Source organism: Typopeltis vanoorti, chromosome 13, assembly GCF_054136105.1.
Source record: "Typopeltis vanoorti isolate ZY-2024b chromosome 13, IOZ_Tvanoo_1.0, whole genome shotgun sequence".
Lineage (NCBI taxonomy): Eukaryota > Metazoa > Arthropoda > Arachnida > Uropygi > Thelyphonidae > Typopeltis > Typopeltis vanoorti.
Window position 1 is genome coordinate 72,865,852 of NC_143561.1, and position 26,498 is coordinate 72,892,349.

The following is a 26,498-nucleotide window of genomic DNA, read 5'->3' on the forward strand; positions in this document are numbered from 1 at the left end:
TTCAACCCATTCGCGTTAAGGTCAGGGGCACCGTTCCTCCCAACCACACCCCTCCATGTCTGGTCATCTGTTCCAACATATGCATTGAAGTCACCCATTAGCAGGACTGATTCCATGTCTGCCACCCTGTCAAAAGCAGCATCCACTTCCTCTAGGAAGGCAGGGTATTCTGACTCCAGATTAGGTGCATAGGCTTGCACCACAGCCAAATCATGGATTTTCATCTGAAGCCTTAACACACATACCTGTTTCCCCCCCCCCCCCAAATGGGATACACTCAGCAACACAGTCTGACAGCTGGGGGGGCTTGTGAGTATCCCCACACCTGCCTGAGCAGACATTGTTGGGCTCGCACCAGAGTAGTAGAGCTTCCATCCATTATCCAGGTCGACAGTTCCAGAGCCTCTCCTCTTGGTCGAAGAAAGCCTGACTAAGTCTAGCCTGTAGCGCTTGGCTTCCTCGACCAGTTTCAACTCCTTCCCTGTCAGGGAGAAGATGTTCCAGTTGCCTAAAGCCATAGTCTGGTGCCGTTGTCATTGCCATTTCCGTCCTTTTGCAGAACCATTTCTTTGCGCTGCCCAAACGGGTAGCGGGCCCATTGATGGAGTTTTCAAAATCATGGTCAAGTTGTTTGACATTTCTGTCTTATCTTGCACATTTATTGATATGGTTTTGTGCTTGACACCACCACTGTGAACTAGACCTAGCCTAGAAGTCCTGGTTAAGATTAAATGTAAGAAAAATAAGATAAAAATAGGTTAAAATCAAGGGATCACCATCATCTATTGCAAGCCAGTGAACTAGTCAGGTGGTTGCAGGAATTTCAAGTACACTCTTGTAATTTTGTCTGGATTAAAGGAGGTACGAGAAATCAGTGGTATTTCAATATTTTGAAATAGGATTAAATTGAATAGTCTGATATGTGGACATGGGAAAATGGATGTCAGTAAGTGTAGTCATTCACTCTGGCATGGTTAGATATCCATTGTTTTATATTGGTGGGATTATGCTAGAAGAACTGCTCGAGTTAGGGATCTTGGAGTGTTAGTAGATAGCAAGTTGAAGTTCAGGGATCATATAGCAAAGATTGCAAATACAACTCAAAAGATAATTGCAATGCTGAAATGAATGTTCACATGTAAAGATAAGGATGATATTTTGCCTCTTTACAAGGCCTTGATAAGACCTCACTTGTGTGCAGGGTCTGGTTTCCATTATGATTCTGATATATTAGAGAGAGAGAGAGATCACAAAGGAGAGTTAAAAATGATATCAGAATTGTGGAATACTGAGTATGAAGACAGATTGAGAATTTGTAGACTGCAGACACTAGCAAACAGGAGAAAGAGGGGTGATATGATTGAGACATGCAAACTTCTGAAAGGGTCATACAGGATTTCAGTTGATGGAATTTTTCATTATATGTAGAGTGGGAAAAGGACAAGAGGGCATTCTTGGAAGCTGAGAATGAATTCCACTAACAAGGGGTGAGGGCTAGATTTTTCTCTCATAGGGTGCATGATTAGAATGGAATTCCACTGGAAGTGGTATGTGCAAGCAGTGTGAATGAATTCAAGAATAAGTATGATAGCTGGTGTGTATAGTATGTTGTCTCCCTCGACAAGTCCCTGACTTCATGGTGGTCTCTCTTAATAATAATAATATTTTATTAAGTTTTCCTTAGAGTAAAAACTTGAATCCTACAGATACTTGGCATTCAACCTGTATGTATACAGGTTGAATGCCAGTTGAACCCAATAATATGAAATTAACATGAGTGGACAGACTTATGTGTTCGTCGTACATGTTGTTTATTTCTTAACGGTATATATTAGAACACAGAAAAATAAGTAAATAATTAATTTATTAACTTATTGCTGGTATTTCGCTGGTGATATAACCAGCATCTTCAGTGAACAAAACGCAGTTTGTCACAATACGCGAGACTATAACAACATGGTGTAATCAACGGACCAGTTGAACTAAATTGTAGCAGCAACACAAAGACTAGAGTCCTGATTTTGGCGCCCTCTATCTGAAAAAAAAAAAAATTGCAGCTATCACATAAGACTAGAGTCCTAAACAGAGAAAAAACCGGTACTAGTTTTTTCTTAAGATGACTGTTTCCCAGATTTTAGGCAAATTTATACAGCCATATTTGTTGAGATTTGGAGTGTGTTTCAGGGCTTCTGTTGCCTCTAAGAACAATCTCTCCAACTTGTAAGAGCTTCTGTGCAGTAGTTTTGTGTTCTTCCAGTTGATCCCGTGTGTGCAGGGGTATCCAGAGCATGGTCTGCTAGGTCCGACTTGCCATAGTGATAATGCCGGACGTATCTTTTGTGTTTGCTGATGTTCACAGTTCTTCCTGTTTGACCGTAGTAGGCTTGATTACATGAGCAGGGTACTTCATAGACTCCTGGATGTACTAGAGGGGGAATGCTGTCCTTGGGTGAGCGGATAAGGGTTGCTAATTTGTCACACGGTCTGAATGTTGCATAGTTCATGTTTATTAAGAATTCTTGCAATCTTTTTGGATGTGCCTTTAATGTATGGGATGGTGACTGTTTTGTTGTAGTTCTCTGAGGTGGATAGTGGTAAGGGTTTCTTAGGGGCGTTTAGTATTTTGTTTATCTTATGGGGATTATAGCCATTGGCCAAGAAGGTGTGGTATAAGTGAGCCAGTTCAGCAGCAAGAGCATTTTCATTGGAACAGATTGCTCTCGCTCTGTGGGTTAGCGTTTTTAAAATGCCATATTGTTGAGAAGGGTGATAGTGTGATTGTTTGTGTAAATATCTCCCTGTATGTGTGGGTTTTCTAAAAACTGAAAATGATAAGAAACCATCTGGAAGCCGTGTGATAAGTGTATCCAAGAAGGGCAGACAGTTATTAGCTTCCAGTTCCATTGTAAAGTGGATTTTTGGAAGTTTTCTATTTAAATGCGCTAAGAATGTTTCCAATGGCTCTAGGCCATGTGGCCAAATAGCAAGCACATCATCAACATAGTGTAGCCAAAGTGTTGGTTTGAGAGTGGCTGTATTGATTGCTAGTTTTTCCAGGTGTTCTATGTAAAAGTTGGCTGGGGGGGGGGGGAGCCTATGGCTGTCCCATCTAATCGTTTGTATATTTTTCCTTTCCATGTGAAATATCCTGCATGTATTCTGAATTTGAATAGTTCAAATATATCAGGGGGGGAAGTCTGACTTCAGTAGATTGAGGGTTTCTATTAGTGGTACATTTGTGAATAGTGAGGTGATATCAAAGCTTACCATTAAGTCTGAGCTTTTTAGGGTATGGTGTTGTAAGATGCTTTTTTTCTCTGAAGATGCTGGTTATATCACCTGCGAAATATCGGCAATAAGTTAATAAATTATTTATTTACTTATTTTTCTGTTTTCTAATATATACTGTTAAGAAATAAACAACATGTACGACGAACACATAAGCCTGTCCACTCATTTAAGGATTCTTCACGGAGACAATGTCGTACGTAAGACACGACAATATGGTAAGTGGAAGTTAAAATTAGCGCGGAAACTGAACAGGTTAGCCTTCTTAAAGAGGTGCCGAGACACCAATTTAATACCAAACTGTGTTAAAATCAAAAACAAGTTCCACTCGGCCAAAGCCCAACGCATTTACAAATGAGCGAGTGTGGCGCTATTATGTGAACAGATTAACGCCACTCATCTGGAATTAGCGAAATCAAATTCGACCATCAATGCACTACGTGAATCACTATATAATATTCTGAATACGGAACTATGGAAGATCCTAGATAACATCACCGACGCAACGGCTAAAAAAATTTCAACACGGTCAAAAAAAAAACCGGCACCAAAATAAGTTTGAAAATCTTCAACAATGCAACACTATACAACGACTGCATTTACGACAAGATGTCGTCGTCGTGAATTTATCGTCACTCACCTTAAGCAAAGAAGCCACTAGTGCTTTAAGTCGAGGGCACATTTTTGCTGTGACTCCCAAGCAAGTTCCAAAAGCTGAAATAATGGCGTCCATCGAATGGGGAATATACGACCTGCTGCCAACAACATACGTTTAGATGTGGCCAACATCCTAATGAAGTCTAAGCCTCCCAAAAATAATATCCTGCATAAGGAAATCATTGCTGTAAAAGAACTACAGAATAATAGCCAGATTATCATAACAAAAGCAGACAAAGGGAATGCAACCGTGGTGATGAACACAACAGAATATGAAAACAAAATGCACACACTGTTACAGAAGATCAGTCAACATACAAAATTATAGATCGCAATCCCACCAACACACAAAAGAACAAGGCACGTAAATTATTGAAAAAAGTCACTTCCTGGCCCAAAGACACAGTAAACAAACTCAAGCCCTTCCATGTTAAAACACCTAGGATTTATGGAGCACCAAAAATTCACAAACAAGGTACACCCTTACGCCCAATTGTGGACAGTATAAATAGTTCCACATACAAACTGGCTAGACATTTAGCTAAGCTACTAGCCACTCTCACAAACAATTCTCCCTCCTATGTCAAAAATTCAGCCCACCTAAAAAGCATCTTACAACACCATACCCTAAAAAGTTCAGACTTAATGGTAAGCTTTGATATCACCTCACTATTTACAAATGTACCTAATAGAAACCATCAATCTACTGAAGTCGCACTTCCCCCCTGATATATTTGAACTATTCAAATTCACAATACGTGCAGGATATTTCACATGGAAAGGAAAAATATACAAACAATTAGATGGGATGGGACAGCCATGGGCTCCCCCCCCAGCCAACTTTTACATAGTGTTGTGTCCTGAATAATCAAAAATTAGGACAAAAGATTAATCTTATTCAGGAACTACTATCTTTAATTGTAGGCAGAGAATGTTGTGCTTTGGCAAGGAAATAAAATTGTACATTATAACTTTAAGGCATCAAACATTGGAGATTCAGTGGCAAGCCTTGAATATAGCCCTGATTGACTCAGCTAGAGAGGCATGTGATGAAGTTGTCTGCAAGGATAGAAAAATTAGAACTCCATGGTGGACACAGAAAGTTAAAGAGGCAGTGAAGGAAAAGAAGAAAGCATATCAAAAGTTCCTATCAAATAAGTCAGCTTGTGCTCTTAGAGAATACAGAGACAAATGCAAGAATGCTAAACACTGTGTAAAACTAGCTAAACAAAAGTCATGGGAGGACTTTGGCAAGAATATAGAAAATAAATATGAAGAAGGTGGCAAAATATTCTGGAGGTTGTTGAAGAAGCTTAGGAATGGAGGAAAGAGTGCTGTAAAAGGAGTTAGGATGATAAAGGTGACATGAAAACGGGAGAAAAAGATATACTTGAAGTATGGAGTAATTACTTTGAAAAACTGCTAAATGAAACAAGCAGTGATGACAGCACAGTGGTAAAAAACACTGACCAGGCATGAAGTCAGGAATACATATCCATACTTGAAGTACAGGGTGTCCCAAAATTCACGCAAGATTTAAATTTAGCGCGCCATTTGTGTTGTAAAGTGTTGCCAACGAGAAAAAAAAGACAGCATGATAGCTGACAGTTCAGGGTTATTAAAAATGGAGCACTACACGAAAGAACAATGCATTTTCATTGTTGAGCAATATTTTAAAAATAATGAAGGTTTAGCAGCTACAGTTTGCAATTTTCATACAAAATATGGTCGGAATAGTGATTTGACTTCATCAACTGTGAAAAGATTAATTAAAAAATTCAAGGAAACTGGATCAATTAGTGATCTTATACACTCTGGCCGTCCTTCTACAAGTCGTTCAACAGAAAACATCGAAGCAGTTCGTGAGAGTGTTGCTGAGAGTCCAGGAACATCAATTCGGCACCGTGGTCTTGCATTGGGCATTTCAAGAAGCTCTCTACAGCGTATTTTCACAAAAGATTTGCATCTTTATGCTTACAAAGTTCAATTGACTCAAGAACTGAAGCCTACTGACCACACACAGCGAAGAGAGTTCGTTGAATGGATTATAGAACAACAACAAGTGGATGCTTATTTTTCGAACAAAATCATCTTCAGCGATGAGGCTCATTTTCATCTCGATGGCTTCGTTAATCAACGAGAAAATCCACGAGTGATTGTTGAGAAACAAATCCATCCACAACGTATCACTGTTTGGTGCGGATTTTGGGCTGGAGGCCATCATCGGTCCATTCTTCTTCGAAAATGCGGCTGGTAATGCAATAACAGTTAATAGTGCTCGCTATCGGGACATGATAATCCAGTTTTTTGTGCCGAAATTGCAAGACATGGATGTGGACGACGTGGTTTCAACAAGACGGTGCCACATGCCATACAGCCCGAGAAACAATTCAATTACTGCATGAGTCATTAGCTGGTCGTGTAATTTCTCGTTTTGGTGATCAGAATTGGCCGCCCAGATCATGTGACTTAACACAGTTGGACTTTTTTCTTTGGGGTTTTTATGCCAACAAGCCCACGACCACCCATGCCTTGAAGGAGGAAATTCAGCCACATTTATGCAAACGGTCATAGAAAATTTCAACAAAAGAGTGCGTATATGCCAGCAAAGCCGTGGAGGCCATTTTCCCAGTATGCTATTCCATGCATAACCCTATACTGTATACTTTATGAATTAATAAGAAATTACAATTTTTAATTAAAAACCTGTGTTTTCTATCAAAATTACTTCTTGTGTGAATTTGGGACACCCTATAGAAAAAGCTATCTAAGGCTTCAAATGTGGAAAGGCAGCAGGAGTAGATGATATTTGACCAGAAATGCTGAATTATGGTGGTATAAAAGTCTTACAGTGGCTTCACTGCATAGTTCAGAAAACCTGGACAGAGGGATGAATTCCCGATGATTGTAGTAGAGCTCTCATAGTACCCATATATAAAAAGGGAAATAAAACTGAATGTGAGAATTACAGAGGTATTTCCCTACTAAGTGTTCCTGGCAAGATCTATGCAAGTATACTTGAGAAACGATTGAGAAGAATTGTGGAAGAAAAGCTTGGTGAAGAACAAGCTGGATTCAGGTCAAATAGAGGCTCTGTCAGAATCAGATCCTCACTTTACGACAAATAGTCGAGAAAGCATGGGAATATAACAAAGATCTGTATTTAAGTTTTGTTGATTTGGAAAAGGCATATGACAAGATGCCAAGAGAGAAGCTATTCAATACGCTACGGTTATATGGTGTCAATGGGGCATTATATCAAGCAATACTTAGTCTTTATTTGAGGTGTAAGTCAGCTGTTAGAATTGAAGGAAGTACAGGAAGATGGTTTAATGTTAAATCTGCTGTGAGACAAGGATGTACATTATATCCTCTCTGTTATTCATTATATATATATGGATCACATTATGAAGGAAAGTGGTATTAAACATGATATCAAAATTAGAGATGTTAATGTCAGCTCTTTGCTTTATGCGGATGATGTTATACTTCTAAATAAATCCTCTACAAGATTCTCTGACTAAATTGAATAACTGTTGTAATAGATATGGTTGAAGGTCAGCAATAAAAAGACAATGAAAATAGGCAGAATCATTGAAAATGTCAACTGTGTTATGAATGGAGAACCTGTGGAACAAGTAAAACGTTTCAGCTACTTAAGCACGATTTTTACTGAAGATGGTAAATTAAATACAGAAATTGACAACAGAATCAGCAAAGCTGGTATGGTGGGAAGTCAATTGAATAAATTCATATGGAATAAGAGAGAAATTAGTCGGAACACTAAATTAGCTGTATATAAGACAGTGTTCAAACCAGTTTTAACTTATGGATCTGAGAGCTGGGTCAGAAGTAAAACACTTGACCAAAGACTAGAGACCGCAGATATGAGAGTCCTGAGAAAGATTAGAGGCGTGAACAGATGGCATCAATGGCAATATCATATTAAAAACGAGGATATTAGAAAAGAACTTAACATTGGCAGCATCCAGGAATGCGTTACAGAGCTAATCCCAGGTAGTATGGTCACTTAAATAGAATGGGAGAGAAAAGATTAGCAAAACAAGTGTTCTCTGCCAGGTTGGCAGGAAAACGACCCAGAGGAAGACCAAGATATAGGTGGATTGATACGGTACAAAGTGCCTTAGACCAGCGCTTCCCAAACTGTGGGCCGTGGCCCCCTTGGGGGCCGTAGGTTTTGTGAGGGGGCCCGTGAAATAATGAAAACAAATTTAAAATGTTTTAAGACTGTAGATTTTTTTATTTTAAAAGAAACGTATTTAACTTTTATTATTTATTATTTCTTTTTTGTTATTTTTTATATTTTAATATCAAGAACTGTTGATATTGACTTTATATACATATCAAAACTCGCTTTATATTATCACTGTCATCGGAGCTAGTTTTCTGTTACCAATAAAATTTCGCATATGCTTCACACATGAAAAATAGCTTAAAGAATTTCATGTGGGGAGATAGTAACTGCTTGCAGTGGTAAAAAACAGGGCCTTCCCTAACAGCCACTATACTGCAGAGACAATAAAAACAAGTGCTTTTATTATGCCAGTGAATATTGTATGAGGAGTCTGTGTAATATATTTCTCAACAAATAGTGCAATTAGAGACAACTGGGATAAAAACACACTAATTAATGAATCACATACCCCCTCATACAGAAACTATGCTGTATAGACTGAAATAAAACCATATGTTGCATGGGCAAACACAGTATCTAACTAAAAACTATTGTTATTAATTAGATGTGTGTGAGTTCGATTTCCCAAGGCAGCAATAAAATTCAACCGAACGTGTTAAAATTCATAAAAGTGTTAAAACCAAGTAATATATATATATATATATATATATATATATATATATATAATGAATGTTATGGCAGTTTCACATATGGAATTCGGTTGAAGAGAGTTAGCATTTCAACTCTATTGTCAGCTATGCTTTTATCTTTCGGTTGCACGATCTTTTGTTAATACCGCACCAATCATATGCACGTTTTAATAACCAGCCTTTACTGTCTGTTTCGCGTTAGGCTTAATTACCTTAAAGAGAGAAAAGTCACAAAAGAGAAAAATGTTCCTGGTTCTGGGATTCTCTTATTCAGGTAATATTCACTAATTTCATGTTATCAGTCTGTGGTGTGCCAGTGATATTATTTGATCTATTCTACGTTAAAAAATTTAACCCTGAGATGGATAAGTGGCTGATAAAAAAATATAAAAAAATTCCCACGAACAATCAGAAGAAGCAGAAACAGACTCAAAAAAAAAAAGACAGTATTTCATATTTTACCAGAACAGCCCGCATCATCTTCAGAACCAAACGGTAAGAGGCAAACAATGTAATATAAGCAATTGATTTTTGCAATATTCGCTGTGTATGTTTGGTATTGAATATAAATACAATAAATATTATAATAATATATCTCTCTATTACGATTTTGTTTCAAGGGGGGCCGTGAAATATTTTAATTTTTGCAAAGTGGGCCCTGACATCCAGAAGTTTGGGAAGCACTGCCTTAGACGATAGAAATATAAGATCTGATAATGTTCGAGCCTTGACAAGTAACAGACTGATTTGGAGGAAAATTGTAGATAGGAAGTTAGTAATGATGTAATTTTTTCATGTAGTACTATCATATCCTGTGCATCACTTGAGGGTACATGGCAGGAATTATGATGATGATGATGATGAACTTTGAGGCAAAACTGAAGAAATGTTTAGCATAAGAAATGTGTGACTTAACCCTTTGTACAGAGTCAAATAGAGGAATTTATATAAGATTATAATTTAATTAGAGTATCCCATTTTATGTATTGTATGAATGCAAGTTGAATGTAAGCCAAAGACCAAGGGTCACACTTTAGCCATCTAGAATAGCATATGGCCTAAGGGAAAGAGAAATTATAAGGAAATCGAAGCGAGAATGCATTCTTGGAAGAGGTCCAGCGCACGTAGACGAGTGCCGTGACTTAAAAAATGTAGCTAAGCGTGAGAATCTCCGAGAAAAGAGGGGAAGATTACAAGGGTCAACCCCCCCCCCCCCCCACACGTGGCGTTTTGGTTCCTGTTTCCTGCGCTCGTGTACTTTGGACAGCGCTCTCCGCCAACGTGAAGATTCCGAGTCGGCTGTAGAAGTTGTTTGAGGCCTATTGATGTTTGCGAGGAAAGGTTAGCTATCTCTTCATAACAGAGTAGCTATGCCATATCGAGTGACCGGTAATTTAGATGTGTGCCCGCGGTACCGGAGAAAGTCCAGAGCGGCACATCACCTAATCGACTCGGGGAACCAGGCCGTGCTGTTATTGTAAGTGACCCAGACAATCACAGAACAAAGGTGCCTTGATGTCCAGACAAGGCTGATGATAGAACAGAAAGTCGTTCCATGGGATGGTAATGTAAAAATATTAAAGCATCTGAATTCGTATTAAAGATTTGTGTGAACTCTATAGGCTAATTGTTATGATAGGTTTCACGGTATAAAAGAACACAGATGGTTAAGAAAATAACTATTTATTAACTTAAAGGCTAATATTTCGCTGGTCTTATATCCAGCATCTTCAGAGCACACAACACAAAGTTTATTACAAAGGCAAGACAACCACAATCCGGTGTAACAGTGGGGACAGTATAAGTGATTGCAGCGTGCAACACAAGACTAAAGTCCTATTAGGACTTTAGTCTTGTGTTGCACGCTGCAATCACTTATACTGTCCCCATCTCACTTATACTGTCCCCACTGTTACACCGGATCGTGGTGTAACAGTGGGGACAGTATAAGTGAGATGGGGACTTATATCCAGCTGGATCTTATATCCAGCATCTTCAGAGCACACAACACAAAGTTTGTTACAAAGGCAAGACAACCACAATCCGGTGTAACAGTGGGGACAGTATAAGTGATTGCAGCGTGCAACACAAGACTAAAGTCCTATTAGGACTTTAGTCTTGTGTTGCACGCTGCAATCACTTATACTGTCCCCATCTCACTTATACTGTCCCCACTGTTACACCGGATTGTGGTTGTCTTGCCTTTGTAACAAACTTTGTGTTGTGTGCTCTGAAGATGCTGGATATAAGACCAGCGAAATATTAGCCTTTAAGTTAATAAATAGTTATTTTCTTAACCATCTGTGTTCTTTTATACCGTGAAACCTATCATAACATGTCTGACGAACACATAAGCCTATCCACGCGTCTATAGGCTAATTTGTGTATGGACATGCTGTAGAGAACTTTAGAGATTATCCCAATTTGGCAGTGACCTGTCCCTGTTTTGAAGAATGTCTCCCAGAAGGGATCTGTGTGTGAGATAACTGAGACATATTGTGAGATATGAGTAGTGATCAGAGAGTGATTGAAGATAATGTTAAATTAAGTCAGAAGTTTCTATGTTTATAGAAAAACTCTGTGGATCTAGTTATTATGCATATATTCTTGTGTTAGTAATGATATCAGAATTTTACTAGGAAAGTGATTATATTAACCATGTACTTTAATTTTCTCATGTATATCTTTTAAACCTAAATAAATATGTTTTATAGCATTCGCTTGAATCTAGCCTGTCTTATGAATTCAAATAGCCACTCATAAAATTACTATCGAACCTAGCGGGAGAGAGATATGAATATAAGTTGATTTTATAGACCACGACTGCATGCAAAAACAAAGTGAATTGAAATTAGTTGAATTAGTGTTAGAAAGTTTATTACTGTGTATTACTCTGAGAGAGCCACCTTGGATAAGAGTCTCATCTAACCTATATATTGGCTGGCACAGCAAAATATAAATTTGTCAATATTTAACAGGCAGACTGTCTCAGAGGGTAGATTTTAAGGCCTTGTCCCATACTTAGACAAAGCTCTTATGAGTGAAAGAATTACACATGACTAAACTTAAGAGCGGCCTAAATTTTAGTTTGTTTAAGGATAGAAGGGTGATAGCTGATTTGCTAGACTTATTGGAAACTTATTACAAAAGGATAGAAGGGAAATAACTGTGTATGAGTGAGTAGTGGAACATACAAATATATATAGATTGATAAAGGTAATAGAAATAAAAAGGGTACGCAACAAATGGCACAGCCGCTAGGATAATGATAGAAGAAGTTGAAGTAAGAAAGGATATAATTGAATATAGAACATCGATATAATAGCAATAAACACAACACAACAATAGAACATCTGGAAAAACTAGCAATCAATACAGCCACTCTGAAACCAACAGTTTGACTACGCTATGTTGACTATGTGCTTGCTATTTGGCCACATGGCCTAGAGCCATTGGAAACATTCTTACCGCATTTAAATAGAAAACTTCCAAAAATCCACTTTACAATGGAACTGGAAGCTAATAACTGTCTGCCCTTCTTGGATACACTTATCACACGGCTTCCAGATGGTTTCTTATCATTTTCAGTTTTTAGAAAACCCACACATACAGGGAGATATTTACACAAACAATCACACCATCACCCTTCTCAACAATATGGCATTTTAAAAACACTAACCCACAGAGCGAGAGCAATCTGTTCCAATGACAATGCTCTTGCTGCTGAACTGGCTCACTTATACCACACCTTCTTGGCCAATGGCTATAATCCCCATAAGATAAACAAAATACTAAACGCCCCTAAGAAACCCCTCCCACTATCCACCACAGAAAACTACAACAAAACAGTCACCATCCCATACATTAAAGGAACATCCAAAAAGATTGCAAGAATTCTTAATAAACATGAACTATGCAACATTCAGACCGTGTGACAAATTAGCAACCCTTATCCGCTCACCCAAGGACAGCATTCCCCCTCTAGCACATCCAGGAGTCTACGAAGTACCCTGCTCATGTAATCAAGCCTACTACGGTCAAACAGGAAGAACTGTGAACATCAGCAAACACAAAAGATACGTCCGGCATTATCACTATGGCAAGTCGGACCTAGCAGACCATGCTCTGGATACCCCTGCACACACGGGATCAACTGGAAGAACACAAAACTACTGCACAGAAGCTCTTACAAGTTGGAGAGATTGTTCTTAGAGGCAACAGAAGCCCTGAAACACACTCCAAATCTCAACAAATATGGCTGTATAAATTTGCCTAAAATCTGGGAAACAGTCATCTTAAGAAAAAACTAGTACCGGTTTTTTCTCTGTTTAGGACTCTAGTCTTATGTGATAGCCGCAATTTTTTTTTTTTTTTTCAGATAGAGGGCGCCAAAATCAGGACTCTAGTCTTTGTGTTGCTGCTACAATTTAGTTCAACTAGTCCATTGATTACACCATGTTGTTATAGTCTCGTGTATTGTGACAAACTGTGTTTTGTGCGCTGAAGATGCTAGTTATATCACCAGCGAAATATCAGCAATAAGTTAATAAATTATTTACTTATTTTTCTGTGTTCTAATATATACCGTTAAGAAATAAACAACATGAAATTAACATGTTCCATCTAATCTTTGACAAGATTGAATACGAGTTCTATATATCTGTATAATATAGCTATATAAATCATTAAATAGGGAGGGGGGGGAGTTAACAATCACAAAAATGGAGTTTGTGGATGTGAGAAATTGTCTCCATCTTTAAAAAAATAAACAAATAACAAATAATTGCCGTATACTGACTAATTGCTAGTATGAAATATTTATTTTCCTTAACTTGTATATTTTGATAATTTCATCTGTATCAAACATTTTGTGTCCTTTACTTTTTTTTTTTTCTTTCCTAGACACCAAGTCCTTTGTTGACCTGCTTTTTGATACACTGAATTCCAAGTCTTATTTACGACCATCTATGACTCCATCAGTATCAGCATCATCTTCCATCCCTGCCGTAACAGTGGATGTTTCTTCTGCAGGAAATTTAAGTTCAAGTAGTAATAATACTATTTTAAAATGTGCACCTTCACAAGGTGTGAAAAACAATATAACTAGTGGTGTAATTTCATCTTCTCTTGCAAAGCCAGATAACAGAAAAGGAAAAGAGGTAAGCCACAGTTTCTTCTTGAGTATAATATACTTATTAAAATACTATACACATGTACATGTTTTAGTCCTTTTTTTTTTTTTTCTTCAAGCACACCAGTATACTGAACTTTCTTCCATATAATTAAACTGTTGATCTACTTTTTTCCATGTAGTTAAACAGTTGATCTTTATTTACGGTTGTTTAAATATATCCAAAGAGCTCAAGAAATTGAACTCATGAATATTCGATGAATTTCAGATTTTCAGCAGGCAGTGTGAATACTCGACTCTACAGATCTGCAAGGTATCCAGATTAAATAGCTTAGTCCACTCATACTACTAATGCATTATAGGTTTATAACCTTTCCCATTATTTCTTTGCATATTAGGCTCAATGGCCTGTCTGGGCTAGGTAACTTGGCTTCTTTGAAACCTAATTAATGCTGTATGAGGTAGTAATTCTGTATTTATAGTGTATTAAGGCTATCAGTTGTGTGTTCTGAAGGCTGGTTTCATGTTTTGAAGGATGAAAAAAAAAAATCTAAATGTGACTTTTAACGAACCAAGTGACAAAGAAGCATAAAGGTTTCTAAGGCACAATTTGTGTATATTGCAGAACTCAAACATTTTCCACATTCTTTGCATGTTTTATAAGAGGTTTTCATATGTAGTGAGTTAGCAGGTCTCCATGTATGAGTGCAGCTAGGTTTTTCATCCTGCAAAAGAGGCAAACCAGCAAGAATGACACAGTTTGCATAATACATAATGTGCTTTCCTCTATCCATACGTTGCTTTGCCCATAACTCAAAACAGTCTGGTAAGGTTTTATTTGATATTGGAATTTCACCTCTGATCACTTTTTTTTTTAGATAACTTGAAAAGGTGTTTTAAATGTTAGAAAATTGGATAGAGATATTAAATTGAAAAGAACTTTTAGTAAAGAAATGCTTCTCTCTCTCTCTCTCTCTCTTGGATCTCCTCATGTCTGAGGACTCGTGACCTTCCTGATGATGCTTCGCCATTTCTTTCTCTCCTGTTCCTCTCTTATTGCTTGTTCTAGTTTAAGTTCAGTGATTCTTGATATTTGGTCAATCCACCTATTGGGGGGTTTCCTCTTTTTCCTTTCCTACATGGTTTATTTACCCTGGATGATTACTTTTTCTAGGCAGTTGCCTTCCCTTCTACATATGTGTCAAAAATATTGCAGTATTCTCTTTTAGATTATGTTTATCATCTTGTGTGGATGTTCAGTTCTTCTAGAATACTTTTGTTTGTTCTCTTTTCTGTCCAAGACACTCTTAACAATCTTCAGCACCAGAGCTCGAATGCCCCAATTCTTCTTCTGTCATCTTTTGTCATAGTCCAAGACTCAAAAGCATAGAGAAAGATTGAAAAAAAAAACCAAGGTTTCTACAAGCTTAATTTTTGTCTTTTTGGAGATGTGCCTGTCTTTCCAGATCTTGGTTAAATCAGCCATTGCTTTTTTTTTTTTTTTTTTAGCTAGTGCTATTCTTCTTCTTATCTCTTTTTTATATCCATCTTTTTTTGTTATCATCACTCCAAGGTAATTGAAATGGTTGACAATTTCAATTCCTTCTACATCTATCTCTTCTGCAGTGTTTAAAATCATTATTTTCATTTTATCCTGATTTATTCTTAAACTGTGGCTTAGGCTTTCCCATTCTAATTGATTCAGGATGGATTTTAATTCCTGTTTGCTTGTTGCTGTTATCACTGTGTCATCTGCATATCGTAGGTTAGTGATTGTTTGGCCACCTAATTTAATGCCTCCATTCCACTTTTCTAGAGATCTTTTCATTATAGTTTCGCTGTAAAGGTTGAATAGTAATGGTGAGAGTATGCATCCTTGTCTTGATCCTTTTTCAAATTGGAATGCAGGGGACAGTGAGTTTTCAATTCTTACTGTTGCTTGATTTCCTTGATATAAGTTCTTTATGAGGGTTATTAGATGGTTTGGTATTCCTGATTCTTGCATGATGTCCCATGAGATATCCCACCTCATGCAGTCAAAGACCTTGGAGTAATCTATAAAGCATAGATAAAAGCTTAAGTTGAATTCCCTTGCTTTTTCAATTATTTGTCTGATGTTAGATATATGATCTCTAGTCCCTCAACCTTTTCTGAATCCTGCTTGTTCTTCTGGGATCTGATGGTCTATAAAACTTTGTAATCTCTCCTTAATGTGTGGTAAAATCTTGCTGGTATGTGAGATAAGGGCAAATGCAAAGAACTGCTTATTACATTAAAATTTGAATGAAATTTCTCATTTTAGTATTACAGTGATGAGTTTTTCGTATACTATTCTATTTCTGGAGAAATATCTATTTTAAATCTTGGCTTGGCCTTCACAAGTACTCTTATTCACATGAGACAGATACTATCAGATCTGATCTTTTAATCTTGTGTCTTTCTGTGAAAATACTAGCCACATCTAGGAGAACAATACCTGAATTTTTGTTTTGTAAGGTTCAGCATTGTGAAACTGTTACTCTTATTAATCATAATCCAACTACTGTAGAACATTAATTTGCACAAAATTCTGATAAGACTACTTATAAAACAATACTAAACTCCTCAGTTATGAGATTATTGCAGTCTGTGGATGTTGAGATCATCCAAAGACTTTCCCAGACCAGATATTCTCAACTCTTTGTATTAAAAAACTTAAGGTTTATATTAGACCTTAGAGCCTATCAGTTTCCCTCTCAGTAGCAGAGGAGGTTGCTTTTTTCATGGTAGTTTGAAGACTTTTCAAACTACATTTCAGCAATTGCCATTAACAAAACATCTCTCAAGAAGCGATGCTCGTTACTTTGAGTTTACCACTAGACTGTTCCAAGGACTTCAAACTCTGTCCCCTCATTTTGCATTGTCATGAACAAGATTTAGGCATGTTGGGGGATTGTTTATGTATGTGTGTGTGTGTCTTCCAAGATGATTTCTAGTATACTTTCAGGTCTTAGATCACATTTTCAGCTCTTGAAGAAGATATTAAAAAATGAATACTCGAGGCATATCCTTCAAAAATCCTGAAAAAAATGCATTTTTTTCTTTATTTTCTAAATCACATGTGCTCTTTTGCAAAACCTGTATCATATCAGTGCCATGTGTGGAGAAATGGTTTAAGGAGAAATAAAGAAAGGAACCTGCTAAAGTATTTACTGAAGAGCCAAAGGTGTTGTAGACCTTAGAAAAACAAAATGAATCAAATTCTAGATGATTGGAGTAGGTCTTATACTGTCCATCTATAAAAATGGAAATAAAATTGAATTTGAGAATTACAGAGAAATTTCCCTACTGAGGAAGGAAAGAGGACTTTTTCCAAGAATGTCTATAGATGGAATGAAAAAGGATGACAGGTTGGTTTGGTAAATTTGAAGATCGCCTGCTTACAGATGTTAACCACTAGGATGCTTTTAGTTTTATAGGCTTACAGGAAAGTAGTTAGTTTATAGGCTTAAAGGAAAATGAAAAAAATTGAGACGATTCATTGGCAGAACCGAATAGAACATTGATTGATTGATTCAGCCAGAGAGGCATGAGGTGATCTCTGCAATGATAATAAAATAATAACTCCATGGTGGACTCAGGAAGCTAGGAGCAGTCAAGAAAAACAAGAAATATATCGAACCTTCTCGGCAGGTAAGTCAGCTTGTCCTCTAAGAGAATACAGAGGTAATAGTCATAGAAAGACTTTGGTAAGAATATGAAAAATAAAATATCAGGATGGTGGCAAAATATTATGGAGTCTATTGAAAACGTTATAAATGGAGAAAAGAGTATTACAGCAAAAGATATCAGAGATGATAAGGGTGACATGAAAACTAAAGATATTCTAGATGTCTGGAGTAATTGCTTTGAAAGATAGCTGAATGAAATAAGCAGTGATAGCTTTGTAGTAGAAAACATTCATCAGAAATGCAGTCAGGAGTACATATCAATACCTGAGGTAGAAAAAGCCATCAAAAACCTGAAATGTGTAAGGAGAAGCCAGCTGGACTATAAAAATGTTTATTTCTAGATGATATTCAACTAGAAATGCTCAAATATGGAGGCATAAAAGCTACAATGGCTACACTGCATAATTCAGAAAGCCTGGTCAGTAGGTTGTGTCGCGACGGCTTTCTTCCTGTCGTGTTCTAACTCACCATCTAGTTTCAAGTCACTTTTATAATTAAAATAACCAATTGCGAAGTGATCACCGATCCAAAAGTAGGGAAATTTATATTTATACTGCGCCACCCTATTCTTAGATTAGTCTATATAAATAGTAGGATCAGTTCTAAATTAAGTCAACAGTCATCTCATTAGGCCGAATCATCTATTATCATTTTTACTTGGGGTTCCCGCAAGATTCGAATATTTATGAACGGTGCAATAATAAGGAATTCAGGCAAACACAATATTTAGATCAACAAAATAAAACATTTAATATATGATATATAACAAGTACAATAATTCTACTCTTAAATGAAACAATACAAATAACTCAATACAACTCGCTAAGTCTCTCATTCCAGTTCGATGTTCTAAATTCTCAAAAACAATTTGCAACTTCAAAAACACATATTTTCTTAACTCAGATTAAAATAACAAACTTCACATTTAATCTGTCTCTACAAATCTGTCAATACAATGTTCAAATTCACAGCAAGCACTAATCCAGGTAGACAATATTCCAAGCAAGTTTATTCCGGACTTTGAGCATCGGAGATATATTACAGTTAATGCTAGAATAGAGAAACTTATACAACTACTCTTACCAGACAAATTCTTCAATACATCAAATTATTGAGAGGGCACTTATGAATTAACTTAATTAACATTAGCGGAACACACATAACAAATACTCTCCATAGTTTAAACTGTATTACTGTAAGTCGCACTTCACTATTCCAAACAACAGTAATTAGGTACTAATATCTTTTCCTGTTCACTTTTCTCCAAGTAACCAATATAACCTTTTCCTAGGGCAACATAGAATTTAATCGTAATCCAGATTAACTAGGACTAATCAGAATTTTCACATTGACTGTTCAGTTTCCTTTTATCTGATTACGGCATCAACCTTTCTTCATAATAACAGCAGTTTTCGCTTATAACATTAAACTTTATGTTTCACTACTTATAGGTTCACTTCCGAACACTATACTCATAAATCTTTGCCCTGAGGATTATATAATCTTGATTCCGCAAAACTCTCTCCTCACTCTTAATAATAATTCTTCTCCCTTCCCTGTCTTATCTCTGACCTTCCTACTCTCTCTGCTCTATCTATGACCTTCACTCCCCTTTCAGTTCGAATGTCACGTTCTCTTCGCTGGTAGTTGTTTACTCATGCGTCTCCATGACAACAGACTAAACGTAAACATTTCGCTAATGTAATGTATGCTCTGTTACTACTCTTACATGAATGATTACATAACATTAAATATTTGACAAATAAGAACAACAGAATATTTAAGCTACTTCTTTAACTTTTTGATTACGTATACAGTTAAATATAAATTAACACTTTACGTTACACCACATATATTTAGTTATACAAAATTCTATACATATTATTATTTTATAAATTAATAGCAGGTCAGGTTTTCAGTAAATATTTAATTAGTAATTCTTAATTAAGGAATAATAAACAATTTTATATAAACCATGATTAATATTTAAATAGGCAATGTTAAATGTGAATGAAAATAATAAATTACATAACATAGCTTCATTCACAATTTAACATAGGCTCACCCTTTTTTTGAAAAATTTTTATTATAAGAAAAATTTTTCTTCTGACACTAGGCTCCTTTAAACAAAAAAAAAAAACTGGATTACATATTTCCTTTTCTATTTCTCAAGTAATACCTAGTTTGAATGAAATTTGGTTCCTTATCATGATTTGTGCATTTATTCATAATCTGTTGCTCATTAAGTTTCTTATTACTGTCATTAACAATTTCCGCGTGTCTTTTATGTCTGTAGTATGGGATCGTCTCTTCCAAATTCAATTCATGCTCTGTATTAGCATCACTGTGTTTTGGCTGTTTTGTAATATTTGTGTTCCGTCTGTGATTAGTTCTTCTATGGTAATTCCTTTCCCTTCCCAATATTGCTTCTAGAGAATCTCCTAGGCAGACTAATTTGTCAGGTCTCTTCTTGTACAATTTCAGTCGGTCTGAGTGGACAACTAAAGTTCTTTTCATTCCTGTAGATTCTCTTATTCGAAAGTTAACAGGAGATGTCTTTTCAACAACTTCATAAGGTCCTATTGCACATTTTCCAAACTTTCCTGTTCTCTTGTTACTATGATCTTGTCGCAAAAGTACTAAGCTTCCAGGTTTTAATTCCTTATAGGTTCTTAGTCTATTAACATACGCTCTAGCCTTTTGTGAGCTGTTTTGACTGGCTTCTGCTACTAGATCATATGCAATTTTGTTTTCAGAGATCATATTGTTAAGATACTGATCAATGTCTGGGAATCCTGAGTTTGCATGCGTGTTCTTGAAGTCACTGGGAAACAGTGGTTCAAAACCATATAAAACTACAGCAGGGGTTTCTTTTATGGCAGCATGCAGGGCTGTCCTACAGGCAAAAAGGGTGTGTGGAAGGAACTTATCCCAATTATACAAGTGATTATTAGCAAGTTTGGATACGGTTTGTTTCAGCGTACGATTCATCCTTTCACACATTCCATTTCCTTGGGGGTGATAAGGAGTAGTGAAAAGCTTTTTTATCTTCAGTAACTTGCATAATTGAAGCATAACTTCAGCTGTAAAGTTTGAACCTTGATCAGTGAGAAGTGTTTGGGGGGTTCCATATCTTGAAATGATCATCTTAAACAACTTGTCAGCTACAGTTTGCGCAGTTTGATTCTTCATTGCTGTGGCTTCAGGAAACCTAGAGAACATATCTATTACAACAAGTATATACTTGTTTCCTTTAGAGGTAGTAGGGAGTGGACCTATAATGTCCATGGCCAAAGCTTGAAAAGGGCGAGTAGGAATAGGGAAAGGTTGAAGAGGAGCCTTTCCTCCATAATTTGATTTCCTTTGACATAGATGACATGAAAACACATAACTTTCAACATCTCGTCTCATTCCCTTCCACACATATCTATTTCTAATTCTCTCCCATGTCCGGAAAAACCCTTGGTGTCCTGCTAGATCAGCATCATGAAAGGTATATAACACCCACGGTATCATGACAGTAGGAACTACTATTTTGTTTTTCCAATTTCCGGTGACATCATGTTTTGCCATCAGGAGGCCATCTTCATCCAAATATAAGGACTGCAAAAACGTGTGTTCCTCCAAGACTCCTTCCCCATTTTTGATTCGTCGATATATTTCTCCCCATGTAGGATCCAACTTTTGTGCTTCTATAATGGAGAATTTGGTCCAATTCTGAAGGTGTGGGGGTTTCCTTATGTTTTCTTGTCCCTCATTTTCTTCAGCTATCAAGTTCACTATCTTTTCTTCTGCACTGATATCCTCATCTACTTTATCATCTAGGGCTCTGGATAAGTAGTCAGCAACTACATTGAGTTTTCCAGGAATATAACATATCTGTATTTGGAATTCTTGTAATTCTAATGCCCATCGAATAATCCTTTGGTTTTTATCTTTCATCGTGGATAAAAAGGTTAGGGGTTTATGGTCTGATCTTAGAAAAATTTCTTGTCCTAGTAACATGTATCTGAATTTCCTTAAGGCATGTACAATAGCTAGTGCTTCCTTTTCAATAACTGAGTAATTTTTTTCTGATGCAGATAGTTTTCTACTTAGAAAAGCAATGGGTCTAATTTCTTCTCTCTTTTTCTGTTCTATCACAGCTGCAATAGTATCATTCGAGGCATCTGCTGCAAGATAGAAGGGTTCTCCAAGAGTGGGATGAGTGAGAACAGGAGATCTAGTTAATGCTAAATTTAAAGATTTATGGGCAGACTCTTGTTTCTTTCCCCATACGAACTTTTCTCCCTTTTTAGTCAACTTAATTATGGGCTCCATTATTTGAGAACAATTTGGAATAAATTTTCTATAGAAGTTTACCATTCCTAAGTACCTTCGTACTTGTCTCACGGAGGTGGGTATTTTAGCTCTTAGAATGGCAGAGATGTTTTCTTGAGTAGGGATTATTCCAGCCTCACTGACAACATGTCCTAGGTATTCAACCTTTCTCATGAAGAATTTACATTTTGAGCACTTCAATGATAGACGTGACAAATTTAATCTATTTAACACATTATCTAAAATTTCTTCATGTGATGTTAAATCTGGGGTGTAAATTAATAGGTCATCTTGGAAACATATGACTCCCTTTCCTAACATGTCTGAGAGTACAGTGTTCATCAGACATTGGAAACTCATAGCTGAATTTCTGGCCCCCTGAGGAAGTCGACAGAGTTGGTATTTTTGCCATCGAGTGGTAAAGGCAAAAAACTGTCTGTCCTGTTTTCTAAGAGGTATCTGGAAATAGCCAGAGTTTAAGTCTAGTTTTGAGAAATATTTTGCTCCTTCTAGACTAGCCAGGAGCTCTTCTATGTTACATAGAGGAAAGTCAATGGGCTTAGTGACCTTATTAATCTCACGCAGATCTAATATAAATCTGAGACTTCCATCAGGCTTTTCTACTAATAAAAAGGGACTATTCCATCTGGAATTAGATTTTTCTATGATCCCAGCCTTCTCATAATCATTCAGAAGGATCTGAAGTCTATCTAGATATTTAAGAGGGGTTTTGTACTGCTTAGTATAGATAGGCGTGTCTGAAGTGATCTCAATGGAATGCTCTACCTTGTTTGTACAAGTCAATGAGCTAATATCTTCAGTGAACGTTTGAGGGTATTTTTGAAAGATTAATAGAATGAAATTCTTTATTTCTGCTCTATCAGTTTTTGATTCTGTTAAATTAAGAGCTTCGTGCAATAATTTTCTTTTCTTATCACTCAATCCGTCTTCAAGGTTTAAGGTCTCAATCTCCATCTTGTCACATAGTTTCCTTTCATTGTCTTCATTGTATATTGACTTATGACTCACGCCACACAAGGAGATGGTTTCAGAGGCAAAGTCACACATGAATTTATTTTTCTCTAGGAAATCTAGTCCTAGTATGATTTGGTCATTTGTGTCAGCAACTTCAGGAAGGATAATGAGATCATGTGAAAACTTTACTGGAAAACAAGGTATGGAAATTTCAGCATTTAATTTTCTTGTAGCAATCAGTTCAATTTTAGCAACTCCTGTGATTTTTACTGGTCTCTGAATCAGGGTGATGTTATCAGAAAAGTCATCAACAAGTTTATTCACCATAGAGTTAGAAATAACTGATATATGGGCTCCAGTATCTAACAGAATATTGCACGGAATTTTTCCAATCAGACCTTGTACAAGGGTTAAAGGCAATTTGCCATTCTCCTTGGCCATCGTTACACTTTGCATTCTATGGAAATCGTAGTCTAGTGAATCTGGTTTGTTAGTTAAGGTGATAGAGTTATCTTCATTGACTTCCTCATTCTTAATTTCTTTCCCTTTTTTACAGTTTGAAAGACATTCAAGAATTGGTGAAGGTGTAACTTGATCATTACAATCTTGAGTGAGTGATTGTCTTATGGAGCATATTTGTTGCATTTCTTCCAATATTTTCTCTCTTTGCTTGGCCAGACTGTAACATGCTTCTAAATTGACAGCCCTTTTTTTGTAAATAACCTCTCTTAAATTTTTATGCAGTCCCAGTCGAAATTGTTGAAAGACAATCCAATTTAAGTGAGGCCTTTCTGTAGGGGACACCCTCGTAGATCTAGCAATGTTCATCAATCTGTTATAATAATTAGTCACATCTTCCTTGTCATCTTGCATGCACTTGTGGAGTTCTGTAAGGGTTTTAACGTAGCACCTAGTATGGGAAAACTTAGTAATTAGTTCATCCTTAAACTTCTTGTATTCTAAGGTTTCTCGAAGTATTGGAGATGAATGCAAAAATGTCTTTGCTTTACCTACCAATTTACTTCTAATCAGAACTAGCAGTTGAAAATCAGTCCAACCTGCAATTTCTCTAAGCTTTTCAACATAGGTAAAGAAAAATAGTACATCATCTGATTCTTCACCTGAATATTGGGGAAAAACCTGTTGCGGGTTTACCGTACGAAAGAATTCACTGTCATTCATTTCAGAGCTTGATGTGACAGCCATAGTGATTAATAAATTACTAATTCTATTAATACAATCTTTCTACTTTAAAATAAACTTTTATCTTTGCCTGACTCCAGATTATAACCAGTTCACTGTGATTTATTTATTTCACTTTCTAAAATTTCAGGGAGCATTTCTATGATTGTTATCACTAAAACTAAACTCAATTTCTTAACTTATAGTTGTTAAATTCAATTCTTATCGATTAAATCACATCCTGTCGACTGCTGCGCCATTTGTCGCGACGACCTTTCTCTGTCGTGTTCTAACTCACCATCTAGTTTCAAGTCACTTTTATAATTAAAATAACCAATTGCGAAGTGATCACCGATCCAAAAGTAGGGAAATTTATATTTATACTGCGCCACCCTATTCTTAGATTAGTCTATATAAATAGTAGGATCAGTTCTAAATTAAGTCAACAGTCATCTCATTAGGCCGAATCATCTATTATCATTTTTACTTGGGGTTCCCGCAAGATTCGAATATTTATGAACGGTGCAATAATAAGGAATTCAGGCAAACACAATATTTAGATCAACAAAATAAAACATTTAATATATGATATATAACAAGTACAATAATTCTACTCTTAAATGAAACAATACAAATAACTCAATACAACTCGCTAAGTCTCTCATTCCAGTTCGATGTTCTAAATTCTCAAAAACAATTTGCAACTTCAAAAACACATATTTTCTTAACTCAGATTAAAATAACAAACTTCACAATTAATCTGTCTCTACAAATCTGTCAATACAATGTTCAAATTCACAGCAAGCACTAATCCAGGTAGACAATATTCCAAGCAAGTTTATTCCGGACTTTGAGCATCGGAGATATATTACAGTTAATGCTAGAATAGAGAAACTTATACAACTACTCTTACCAGACAAATTCTTCAATACATCAAATTATTGAGAGGGCACTTATGAATTAACTTAATTAACATTAGCGGAACACACATAACAAATACTCTCCATAGTTTAAACTGTATTACTGTAAGTCGCACTTCACTATTCCAAACAACAGTAATTAGGTACTAATATCTTTTCCTGTTCACTTTTCTCCAAGTAACCAATATAACCTTTTCCTAGGGCAACATAGAATTTAATCGTAATCCAGATTAACTAGGACTAATCAGAATTTTCACATTGACTGTTCAGTTTCCTTTTATCTGATTACGGCATCAACCTTTCTTCATAATAACAGCAGTTTTCGCTTATAACATTAAACTTTATGTTTCACTACTTATAGGTTCACTTCCGAACACTATACTCATAAATCTTTGCCCTGAGGATTATATAATCTTGATTCCGCAAAACTCTCTCCTCACTCTTAATAATAATTCTTCTCCCTTCCCTGTCTTATCTCTGACCTTCCTACTCTCTCTGCTCTATCTATGACCTTCACTCCCCTTTCAGTTCGAATGTCACGTTCTCTTCGCTGGTAGTTGTTTACTCATGCGTCTCCATGACAACAGACTAAACGTAAACATTTCGCTAATGTAATGTATGCTCTGTTACTACTCTTACATGAATGATTACATAACATTAAATATTTGACAAATAAGAACAACAGAATATTTAAGCTACTTCTTTAACTTTTTGATTACGTATACAGTTAAATATAAATTAACACTTTACGTTACACCACATATATTTAGTTATACAAAATTCTATACATATTATTATTTTATAAATTAATAGCAGGTCAGGTTTTCAGTAAATATTTAATTAGTAATTCTTAATTAAGGAATAATAAACAATTTTATATAAACCATGATTAATATTTAAATAGGCAATGTTAAATGTGAATGAAAATAATAAATTACATAACATAGCTTCATTCACAATTTAACAGTTGAATTGTAGATGATTGGAGTAGGACTTATACTGCTCATCTATAAAAAATGGAAATAAAATTAAATTTGAGAGAATTACAGAGGAATTTCCCTGCTGAGTAGTTCTCTAAGATTTACACAAGCATACTTGAGCAAAGGTTAGGGAAACTGGAGAACAAGAAGCTGAATTCAGGCCAAACAGAAGTTATCAGTTAGAGACTTTGAGACAAATAGTTGAGAAATCATGGGAATATGATGAAGATCTATATTTAAGTTTTGTGTATCTGGAAAAGACACATGAAAAGGTGTAAAGAGAACAGCTGTACATAATGCTACAGTTATATGGTAAATGGGACATTATATTGAGTAATATATAATCTATCATCAGGCATAAGGCCTTGTAAAGAGGCAAAATAACATCCTTATCTTTACATGTGAATGTTCGTTTCAGCATTGCAATTATCTTTTGAGTTGTATTTGCAATCTTTGCCACATTGCCCCTAAACTTCAACTTCCTATCTAT

At 36.1% G+C, this 26,498-nt stretch overlaps 1 protein-coding gene across 1 annotated transcript in view; it reads left to right on the top strand.

Moving 5' to 3' along the window:
* The window catches only part of swm (Zinc finger protein swm), a 370,656-nt gene that overhangs the window by 46,051 nt on the left and 298,107 nt on the right, over positions 1-26,498 (top strand). The window contains exon 3 of the mRNA XM_090402359.1: positions 13,693-13,949. Coding sequence (XP_090258485.1) covers positions 13,693-13,949 — 257 coding nt within the window. The remainder of the gene's footprint in view (positions 1-13,692; positions 13,950-26,498) is intronic.